At 39.2% G+C, this 12,169-nt stretch overlaps 1 protein-coding gene across 18 annotated transcripts in view; it reads left to right on the top strand.

The window, feature by feature from the left end:
• Positions 1–12,169, top strand: part of LOC115941206 (uncharacterized) — a 76,304-nt gene that overhangs the window by 632 nt on the left and 63,503 nt on the right. For all 18 annotated transcript variants that reach the window (XR_014139208.1, XR_014139204.1, XR_014139211.1 and 15 more), the window contains exon 2: positions 3,705–3,909. Coding sequence is in view for 5 of the 18 variants with exons in the window: in XM_081800281.1 (XP_081656407.1) it covers positions 3,740–3,909 (170 nt within the window). In the remaining 13 variants the exon portion in view is untranslated. The remainder of the gene's footprint in view (positions 1–3,704; positions 3,910–12,169) is intronic.

The raw sequence follows: 12,169 nt of genomic DNA, 5'->3' as shown, positions 1-12,169 counted from the left end.
TTCAGTGGGAGATGAAGAGGGATGGTAGTGTTATTTTTCTGTTTTACGGCTTAGGCGTATAATGCAAAGGTTATGTTCACTGCCCAAAACTGACTTATTCTCCATTTTCTGCACGGGTTTGGGGGTCAGTACAGCAAATTAGACGTGCATTTTCACGGGCTTCCACTTACAGGAGAAGGCAAGCAGGTAATATAGAGAGCTAGTCTTTTTCCCTCTCGCCTTCAGAAGGGTTAGTGAAGGTTAGCTACCATTGAGTTAGTGACCAAGGGAAATTCTTCCTCTCTATAGGTAATGCAGCAGGATCCCTTACACCCTGACTTCTTTCACCTCCTTCTTGGTGGTAGGACATCTATATCTGAGCCATACCCTCTCAATGCTCTTCAGAAATAAGAGTGAGGCCCCCTTTATTTTTTTGTCTTGTACTGAGGACAGCTTGCTATGACTCGGGTTTTCTGTAGCAGACCCTGGTCTCTTTCTACCTAGTATTTAGTCATCCTAATGGAACTTTAACTTAATTCTAGCTAAAAATACTTTTTCGGACTCCTGTACATCTAGGGGTAGCCCGTTTGACCCAGTTCCAGCCAATAAGACAAAAGTTGAAGTTGCTACTGGCCCTTTCAAGGAAGGACATGCACACGTTCTGCAGGCCAGAGCTCATCCTGTCCTACACCTGTTGTTCTTGCTTGAGGAATATGCCAGAGGTGCAGCAGCCATAGTTCAGTCATGAAGCAACAAACAGAACAGAGGCCTGCATTCCAAGGCTGGCAGAGCAGAACAATTGAAAGAGGCTAGATCCTTTATGGCATCATTGTGTGACCATGTAAGTCCTAAGCTGTCTGCCCTAAGACTTCTTTTTTGTCCATTTCCTGTTTGAGCCAGGAAGTTTCCACAGCCATCACCACCTAACCCTAACCCTACAACTCTTGTCACTTATGCTCATGACTCAGACTGAGTAATGTGGTCATCTCACTTGGTACTGTGAAATGTACATTTTTAGTGAGATATACATTAATAATTACTAATATTAAGGCAGAATGTGCATTTCACTATTTAAAGGAGAGGTTCACTAGTATGGACAAAAACATTTAAAAATGTAATGAACATTCAAGAGACTGAAATATATGGTTATAAGGATGATATAGACAAAAATGATTTTTTTTAATTTCGCAGCCACCTGATTTAAGTGCCTAGAAATGCTTTTTTTTTTTTTTTAAGATTTTATTTATTTATTTGACAGAGAGAGACACAGCAAGAGAGGGAACACAAGCAGGGGGAGTGGGAGAGGGAGGAGCAGGCTTCCCGCGGAGCAGGGAGCCCGACACGGGGCTCCATCCCAGGACCCTGGGATCATGACCCGAGCCGAAGGCAGGCGCTTAACCGACTGAGCCACCCGGGCACCCCTAGAAATGCTTTTGATGCTGTTGAATTTGGCCATAATAAATGATACTAGAATGTGATCCCATTTTTGTTAAGTATATGTGTGTATAGAACATCGTATGAAAGGGTGGTCCCCAAAATATGGATAGTGTTTACCTTGGAATTTGGGGTAGAAAAAATTGTTAGTATTGAGGAGAAGCAACATTGCAGTTACTTAAAGGCTTCTATGAGCATTGAGCTGCCTATTTAGATCATTGTACATGTTACAGATAAATGGAAATGTGAAAGAACAATTGCATATTTCAGCTACCATTATTGCTTAAAGGCAGCCTCCAATGAGAATACTTAAGGGTGTGATGCTAATAGATAATAAAGGATTTGTGGTGGTTAAGACTAAATCTACTTGAACAATATTAACTATTCAGTACACCTAATCCTAGTAGCTAATTCGGTAGTTCAGGGTGACTTCTGCCCATGAGTAGCTTTGTTAACAAAGTAAAGCAAATCTAAAAGAAAATTATTTGTAAATCATATGAGTTGATTTCCAGTATTTGTGGGACTTTTTCCAATTCTTTTCATCTTTGGGGTGGGAAGGAGGATAGCTAGAAAAGCATATATTGATTCGTTCTGTGAGATTCCAGTTTCTTCTAAAAATCTAAAGAAAATAAAGTGCTTGTTACTGAACTTTTCTTAACTGAAATTTGGAATATCTTCCAGGAAGGTAAAATACTTTATGATGTTGAATAATACAGTTTGTGGTGTTTTGATATTTTGTTGTTTTTTTTTTTTTTTAATAATCTTGAGAGGAAAGACTTTAGTCAAGTGATGATCTTGCATTTGCAAATTTCAAAGATGATGTTGGCCATCTGGTTTCTGATTCCTTCTATTTCTACTTACACCAAACTTGTCTTTTTTTTTTTAAACACTGTGCCACAAAGTATCTAATCAAATCTTAATCAAGTTCATTGTTTAAAAACAATGAAATTCTACACTTAAAGCCTAGGAAAATTAGCTCGTTTCAACACTACACTTTCAAAATCTTAATGGGTCCCAGATGTTTGATTATAAACCATATTGTGGCAATGGAAGGAAGAAAACCACCCATGCATTAAATGCCAAATGGGTGATTTGAGGGATGTGTCATCTAATGAGTTCTCAGAACAGCCCTGAGAGGTAGTGAGGACAGTGAAGTGCAGAAATGCTAAATGTCTTGCCCAAAGTCACACAGCTAGTTCTGATTCCTCTATAATGCAGACTCTTCCCACTACACTGAACTTTCCTATTTAAATATATTCATATATACCAAGACACATTCAGGAGGAGAAGGCTTTCAGGAACAACATCTTAGAAGTTATCTAGATCAGTTTTCCAACTACTGCCAGAATCACCATATCTCTGAAGGGTAGTCAGCCAACTTTGGCTTGAACCATTCCAAGGAGAAGGAACACTGTTGTTTTCACTACAGCATGACCTGTTGTGAAACAGCCATGGTTATTATAAGTGAATTAAAATCTGCCTTCCTATTATTAGTCATTAGGCAACTTTTCTCCTCTTGATGAATCTAAAATATGTTTACTCTTATATCACATGCCAGCCCTTCAAATGAATAAATGCTCTCTATGATTTCTCTAGACTAAAAAATCCCAGATCCTTCAATCATCCTCAAGAATAGTTTCCAGATCACCCAGAATACTGACTCACCTTTGGACACAGTAGTTTGTATACCCCTCATCAATTATGGTGACTGCAGTAAGCATTTAGACACATGATTTCCCTAGAACAGTCTTCATAAGGACACATCTGTATTTCTATTAATTTGTGTATTAGTAGAAATCTTCATAAGCTGGTTTAGCAGTTGGATTTCTGCTTTTCAGAAACTGTATATTTAGTCAATACTTAGAGTGACCATTTGGCTAAGACTGAAGTCTCTCTCTGATAATTCAATCTAGTGACTTACTTATGACAGTCCTTGGAGAAAATTGTAGCCAAATAACATCTCACTGACTTCCTTAGGTGACCAGAGAAGCAGGGAGGGGCAAATCCCTTATACTTTCCACCCTTTAGAGAATTTTGACCTAAATGTATGGATTGTCTATTGCTGCAAAACAATATACACCCAAAACTGTGGGTCAGAATTTTGGGAACAGGTTAGCTAGTGGTTTTAGTTTGAGTCTCTCATGAAATTGTAGCCAAGATTTCAGCTGGCATTCAGTTATCTGAAGGCATTGTTGGGACTGACTGGAGGTCCTTCTTCCAAAGTGGTTCACTTGTAAGGCTGACAAGCTGGACTGGTTCTTAGTGTGAAATCTCACTTCCTACCCATGTAGGTCTCTTCACGTCACTGCTTGAGTGTCCTCACAACATGGCAGCAGGATTCCCCCAGAATGAGAGGTCCAAGAGACAAAGGCAGAAGCAGGAATGCCTTTCATCTCGGACATTACACCTTTTCACCTCCATGGTGCTCTTTTGGTCACAGAAACCAGCCCTGAGTCAGCATGGGAGGAGAGTACATACAAGCATGAATACCAGGAGGTAAGGACCATCAGTCTCTTTTTAGAAGCCAGCTACTGTAATGTACCTTACCAAAGCATAACAGGTCATAATAGACACCCCATTCGTTCTATATACAACCATCCAAGTCCAAATTCCAATCATAGTCTTGTTGTTTCACAACTGCTTGCCTTTCCTCTGACATTCTCTCTCTCCCCGGAGATCTTTGACAAATTTCCTCACTCCCAAATTAGAACCATCCTTAACACTATCGGCTCTATTTCTCAAATGTTTATAAATGTGTATCTTTGTTACTAAAAGCAAACATAGTTGAATTTGGGGATATTACATTTGCTATTCTACATTCAAACAAAGTTAAGAATAATCACTAAATTGAACTGGAGAATAGTCATTAGGCCTTACCTGTGGCCTAATCTCTTAATCTGGGTTCGGAGATATACCTTGAATCGTCTATAGAACTGTGCACTTATGTACACGTGTGCATTTATCCAGAGGAAGAGTCCATGGTTTTTATCAGCTCCTCGAAGGGGCCATTTATAGTGCCTTTCAGAGCCCCCAATAAAATTCAGTCCTCATTGTAAGGTTTTTCCAGTTAAAGGAAATGGGTTATTGAACCAATTATCAAGTTTTTGCCTCAAAAATCCAAAAATACTCTTCACTGCCTGCTTTGTGATAATAGAGATAAACCCTATAAATAGTTCTCCTTCTCTAGCTGTCAGGAAACTAAGCTTTGTCAGTAGGGGGCACTGGAGGGACACTGGAGGAAGAAGAGCTATCTACCTGTGTAGTGTCATATGCTCCTTTAGGTAGGCTCTCGCAGCACACCTGACTTCTGCAGCTCCGGGTTCCCGCAGTGCCCAGAGGCCCGCTCTGTGTAGCAATCCCCACAAGCCCTCTCCGACAACTTTGCAGGCAACCCTCATGAACAGCTTCACAAGCAGCCTCACAATGGAGACCACCAAGACAACACCCTCCAGAAACAACTGCCCCTCACACCCCTTAGGCAGCCTTGCACCTTCAGCGAACCCCTCTGAACTCAAATGAGCCATAGTCACTGGACTTCTTTAACAAGGGTCAATCTCATGGGTATATATATATCTGGTCTTCCTATATTCTTTAGAATTCTCTTTGCTCCTACTAACCAACTTTTTATCATTCCAATTCCCTGTTACAAGGAATAATTCTTTATATTTAACCTCCATGTTCAAAATATTGTTTGATTTCTCTCTTGATTGGACCCTGATATACAGAATTGGCATCAGTAGTGGTCCCAGGAGATAAACATACAAAGAATTTAAGAATTGCTTTGGTCATGCCTTTTGGCTGAGCTCCTCCCAGTGGGAAAAGAGATAAGGGCATTACAATTAAACTATCACTTGTGGTTGATTGTGATGACATGCCGACTATAGCAAGGGATTGCTCAAGTGTTGATGCACTTGACCATTATGGCAGTTAAGATGACCATCAGGACAGTGGTATGATTCTTCTGAGTGCACTTTAGCATTTAGCAAAAGAAAATGACAAGCTCATCTTTGAACTCCCAGTTCCAGTCACAGTAGAAGACCAGAATGCTTCCATGATAGCTATAGAAGAATCTTTTAGTTCTTGCAGACACAGGGATGATACTGATGAAAATCAAGCACAAAATTTTAAGAGTTGCTAAATTATAGCAATAATTGAATTCACATCAGATTTTTCACTTTAAAGTTAGTGTATCGAATGGGAAAGAACGGGATCCTGCCGTTGGAACGGGGACATCTGCTTAGACCCAGATGAAACTGACAGTCTTGAAACTACAAGTCATTCTAAGGCTCCTCAGTTAGTGAAAGTAGCCTGCCCTCAGGAGACTAGCCTCATTGCTTAAAAACTCTATGATAATCTCATCTGGGGCAGATTCCTAAAAGAGGATGTTTATTCTCCTCGAGGCCCACCATAACCATCCCCTATTGCCTATTGTATCCTCTAGACTTACAACTAGGGTTAAATCTCATCATGTTTCATGGGAACAGGTACACACCATGACCCAGGAAGAAATAGCTTACACACCAAAATAATGGCAAGCCTTTGGTAACCTGTATCAGCAGAAATTGGGAACATGCATGGCAGTATATTCTAAGAGTGTTAGACTGAGAAGAGTGAACTATAACACTAGATTGGGACAAATTATTCAATATGAGTGTACTTACTAGAGATCCCAGAGTTAATGTGCTAGTTCATAAAACTGAAGGTGACTCTCACAATTTATTGATTGACTGACTGAAAGTTGGACTTAACCATGACCTACATTTAATACAGCTGAGATACCAGAGCTTTCCTGGCATGATGTAGATAAAGGAATCCAAGGGCCTAGGGAAGATAGGAATCTTAAACTCTATCCTGTGTTACCTTCACACCCACCCACCCCCTCCAACATTCCATGAGAAGACCCAGAAGGCACCCACTTCACTAAGGTATTGAGAAACACATTAGTGAGAGGAGCACCCACATGCTTGTAAAGCTCTGTGGTTGCTCTTGTTTGTAGAGCAAGTATGGCTGAAAGGGGTGCTGCTACTGAGATGAACTCCCTAGTTATGGTGCCAAATGGGAGACAGCACCCTGAAAGGATGGGAAAGTTTTCTAGGACACAGTATGATTTGAATCAGAGACCATTATATGCAGAGAGGCACGTGGATTCTTAGCTCAACTGCAAAGATACTTAATGTCCACCATTTACATAATAATAATTGTGCTAGTCACTATTACAGAGGACTGAAGAATAGTAAGATGTACTCACCTTCGAGGAGTTTGCAACTTAGTAGGAAAAAATAAGAAGCACACAAATGTCTATAAGACACAATAGGTAAGGGGGTGCCCCAGGCCCTTCTGCACCCCAGCCAGTTCATGCCTCAGCCAAAAGCAGAAGAGGAAAGGAAGGGACCATATGTGATCTGTTACATCAAAGTGGGTTGGGGGCAATTTGCAAAAGGCAAACAGTAATTTGACATGATTTTTTCCTTTCCTCCGCCTTTTCCAACTTTTCCTCCCATTTCCCCTAGATTATGAGTTCATTAAAACCCCATCCACTGCCTTTCCCCAGGCCCAACGAGACTCTTTCAGTTCAGCCACTAGGGAGCTGAGAAGATGGACCCCACACTACCAGGCATGCATGCCTACCTCCCTCTTATTAATGCCTCTTTTTCACTGTGCCATTCTTAAGGATGACCTCAATCCCTTTCTTCACACTCTACCATCTCTCCCATTTCACTTCCAGTAAGTATGGCAATTTCATTCTGTTGGTAGTGGCTTCCTAGTTAATTGTGTTAAGATTCTGAGGCCAGATCTAGGATCAGCAGAATAATTGATTGGTTTGACTGACTAAGGGAAAGAGGGTATGGCAGCTAAGTCAAGTATTTCAAACACTATACACTAGAAACCCATTTCATTCACTCATTCATTCATTCATTCTATGCATTTTCACACTCCAAAGATTTTGTACTTCTTATCTTGAAAAGTAGTTCCAAAAACATGTATAACAGTTTTTAAATGGTTATAAAAGTGGTCAGGGGTGGGGTGCTTGGGTGGCTCAGTCAGTTTAGCATCCGACTCTTGATTTCAGCTCAGGTCCTGATTTTAGGCTCATCAGGGAGTCTGCTTGTCTCCCTCTGCCCCTCCCCCAGCTCGCACGCACACTTTTTCTCTAAAATAAATCTTAAAAAAAAAAAGTGGTCAGGGGAAAGGCCATAGTTCTTGAGAAAAATCTTGGCTGAATTCATATTTTTTACCCTTCTTAGTTTCTTTGTGCATTTCTCTTCATGACTCCCTATGGTTTGTCAACTAGGTGGAGACTTTGAAACAGCAAGCTAACTTTAAGAAAATTTGTTAAATTCCAGGCTTTACAGAGTATAGGACAGCTTCTTGAGTATAGTCTATGTAACACTCATTCTTAAAGAATGCAGGATTTTATCTCCCTGATGGGATTTATGTTTCACAACTTTGATGTTGCCCAGTGCAAAATGCTCAGTTCTGTTGCAAGACTTTGTAACTAAAATCACTTAAGAATGAAAATAAGGCAACTTACCTTTGGTAGAGTGTTTATTACAAATGTGGAGTGTGCTAGGTGCTTTTGTACAGTGATCTCTTTGAATCCCCTCAAGATAAACACTGAGCCCCCATTTTCAAACTTGCCCTGTTCTTAGATGCTTTTTTTGTGCTTCCATGTGAAATCTATCACATTTACCATGTGACAATTATCTCTTGATAAGTGTGTTCTTTCCCTTGACTGTGAGCTCCCTGAGGCTAGATATTATGCTGTAACCATTTTTTATCACTATTGCCCAGCACAATTCCTATTGCATAACAACAATAAATATTATCAACTAAATGATAAAACTCATTTTACAGAGAAGGGAGAAGAGCTGTAGAGAAGCTAAGTAATTTGCCCAAAGTCACCCAGTTAATAATTGATAGAGCTGTTGATAAAAAAGTCCATTAATTTTATGGCACTTCCTATTTGTTCCTATTTAATAGCACTTCTAGCTTCTGATTCTGTAGGATTTTTGTGTAACTATCCATATGCTCTTTCATGTGTCTGATTATAGACAGTAGAGTGTCTGGTAGAACTACAGGATAGATATCTGGGTCAGTAAGGAGCTATACCATGAGATTAGCAAAAAGACTACAGAATTGTCACAGAGACAAAGTTCAGAAGTGATGCAGGGACGTGACTCTTCATACATCTGCTGAGAATCTGAGGTAGCTAAAAGCAGCATCCTTGATTAACTATAAACTTGTTTGTTATCTACCCAGAAGAAGAGAGAGAACAACCACAGGAATTTCAGCATTATACCTAATTCTTATCTCTTATACACTTCATTCTGTCATTTAATGATTGACCAGACCACAGGCATTTTTTTGATAACTCCCTTGCCAAACTCAATATTTTAATTTGTTATTTGTTATTTTACATGTAACTGGAATCTCCTATAGTTATTATATGCTTGTAGCCTTTTTATTTTGTGTCTATGAAAGCCATTCCTTGGTTAACACAACAATCTTCTATTCACTCTTACCCCAAAGTACAGCTTATAGAGTAACGCTTCAGGAAGGGAAAAGTTTGAGGCACTCCCTAAAAACCACCCACATTTGTGAGGATGCCAAGGAATTAATGAAAATAAATAAACTTAAAGAAGGAAGAGAGTGTTCTGCATAGTTTGGTACTTTGTCTCAGATTCATGTGAGACATGATCTTTGCTCCCCACCAGTTATATATTGGTTCTCCAGTTTTTTTCAAAATTCCTTTAGAAGCCTCCATTTGGGTACATGGTTTCATTTTGACTTATTATTAACAGAAACCATTTTTAGATTGCTATTGAAAAAAACATCAGCTATGATTTTTTTATTAGAAACTTATTTTTTAACTTTATAAGAAATTTTAGTCTGATTTTTATAATCTCACTGTTAGCAACTATCATTATCTTTTATGTTCCAATTTTCATTATGTATGTATGCATATTTATAATGAATCCATGTATATGTATAGTTTTATAAGGTTGTAATAATAGTATACATACACTATTTTAGAAATGACTTTTTTCACTTAAAGCTGTTTTTGTAAATTCTTTTTATTTCTATTTCATTACTTTTTTATTTTACAAAATCGTATTATCAGTGCTGGAGTTTCAAAATATAATGCCGTATTAACATGCCATAATTTTATTTAGTTGTTTCTCAAGTGATAGGTGAGTTCACAATTTTTCATTAATAAAAATAATACTCCTATAAATATGTTGGTATGCTTAGCCCTTATTCTTGAAACATACTGCTAGGAGAATGATTACTAAGTCAAAGGAGCTGAGCATTTTGTCACTCTTGATATTCATTGATCATTATATTTTTAAATCAGTTGAAGTAAAGCTTGAAATAAAAGTAAGAATTTGGCATTATTTTATTTTTAACTTGCTTTAATTCAGCTGTAGTATAGAATGTGTAGTCATCAACATTTTGAAATTCTCTGAAAATAAGCCGTTTTGTCTATTTTGTTGCAAGTGATACTAGCTAACTATCAAAAAGGCATGGTGGATTCAGTTCTCTTTCCCATTCTTTGCTTACCCAATGATATATTGGTATCATTCCTTAGTGGGCATTCTCACAGTAGAAAAGATGGCCTACATGTTTAAGACTTATGACTTCCATATATCAGATCTCATTAAAGATTCTGATTATCCTTGCTTGGCTCTGATGCCTACCCTGGACCAATCATTATATCCATGAAGATGTAGTACTCTTATTGGTCCATCTTGGTCTCATGTTGACGGGGGGGGGGGGGGAACAAGGCACCGTGACTGACAGCCGTCCTAGGAGCCATGGATTTGGAGAAGTGATTTTCTCAGAGGGGCTATTGGTAGACAAAAACAACATATCCATCATATGTATGACTTATATTGTATTTAAACTTCTTTAAATTTATAAATGTAAATGTAAATTTGACCCTATTTAAGATTGTGAAGTAAGAATTTTTACTTTCTCTCTTATCTCCCCTTTACTGCATCCTTCTTTCTCCTTTCTCTCAGACCTACCCTCCACTGTCCAGTGACCTAATGTTCTTTCTAACCTGTTTCCTGTCAAAACCTACTTTCAGTTAGCAGAGTTGAAAACAAACTGAAAAATGAAATTAAGACCCAGGATTCAAATTCCTATCTTCTTTAAAGTTGGTTTGTTTTTAATTTTTTTTTAAGATTTTATTTATTTATTTGACAGAGAGAGACACAGCGAGAGAGGGAACACAAACAGGGGGAGTGGGAGAGGGAGAAGCAGCTTCCCGCGGAGCAGGGAGCCCGATGTGGGGCTCGATCCCAGGATCCTGGGATCATGACCTGAGCTGAAGGCAGACGCTTAACGATTGAGCCACCCAGGTGCCCCAAAAGTTGGTTTGTTTTTAATTGAGGACAATCAGAAAGGAGTAAGAAAGGCAGAATTTTCAGGAGAGGAGGGACATCTGAGCACCTTTAGATACTCCCCTTATACTAGGAATTCATTTTCCCCCTTTATTTTATTAAATATTTTATTTGAAAGAGAGAGAGAAAGTAAGCACGAGCCGGGGGAGGGGGTGCAGAGGGAGAAGCAGACTCCCCGCTGAGCAGGGAGCCTAATGCGGGGCTCGATCCCAGGACCCTGGGATCATGACCTGAACTGAAGGCAGATGCTTAACCTACTGAGCCACCCAGGTGCCCCCTTTTTCCCCATTTAGATAACGAGTCATATCTTTGGTGAAAAGGATGTAAGAGCTGCTTGGGACCCAGGATCTCACCCTTGAATTCTGTCCATTCAGCTAGTCCCCAGAGAAAATACACATGTAGAAGGAAAGGCTAGCCAATACATGCTCTCTATTCCCATGACACTATTGTGCAACAAAGTAGAAGTAGTTAAGAGCTTAGGCTCTGGAGTCAGACCAACCTGTGCTCAAATGTGGCTCTATCACTTATCTATATGATCTTGGGCAAGTGAGTTAACCTCTGGGGGTGTTAGTACTTTTGAATATAAAACAGGGATAATAATTTCTACCTCATGGGTGCTGTGAGGATTAAAAGAGCTAAGGCATGCAGACTGCTTAGTTCAGTGCCTGGCACATAGTAAGACCTCAATAAATGAGAATTGCTTGATGTTGATGATGAAGAAGGAGGAGGAGGAGGGGCGAGGAGGAGGGGGAGGAAGAAGGAGGGGGGAAGAGGAGGGGGAGGAAGAAGAAGGGGGAGGAGGAGAAAGACAGGAAGAAGAAAGAGGGGAAGGAGAGGAAAGGAAAAGAGGAAGGAAAGAGAAAGAAGGAGAAGAAAGAGGGCATCATCTTCTGACCCAAAAGGCCAAATTATAAAGAAACCTCCTTTTCACTTGGCTACAGGTGGGTCTTAGGGCCTAAAATAGTAATCTTCAAAAATTTTTGTTCTTACAGCTCCAAAATAATTTTTTTAAACTGTGAAACCCCTCATGCATTTTTAAGTTGACATCTAAAGTTTTTCATCATGAGTTTAAATAGTTACAAAAAGATATTATTCCTAGCATTTTATAAATAGTTTTATTTTCATTTTTAGCTACTCAGTTGCTAGAGTCATTCACTTATCATTATCACAGGGTAATCACAAAAGAAGCCTATACCAAGACGTCAAATAATTAATTATACCCATTTTTATTTCTCTTGGAAGCAACTTGTTAATCTACCAGAGTCAGAAACGGAAATTGAAAACACCTGATGTACTGCTTGCAGGAGTGTAAATGAATTCCACATTTCTGGGGGCATAATTTGGTAATG

This window comes from Leptonychotes weddellii, chromosome 12, assembly GCF_054177405.1.
Source record: "Leptonychotes weddellii isolate Sample4059 chromosome 12, ASM5417740v2, whole genome shotgun sequence".
NCBI lineage: Eukaryota > Metazoa > Chordata > Mammalia > Carnivora > Phocidae > Leptonychotes > Leptonychotes weddellii.
The sequence above is the reverse complement of the archived record's forward strand: the minus strand, read 5'-3'. Positions and strand labels throughout refer to the sequence as shown.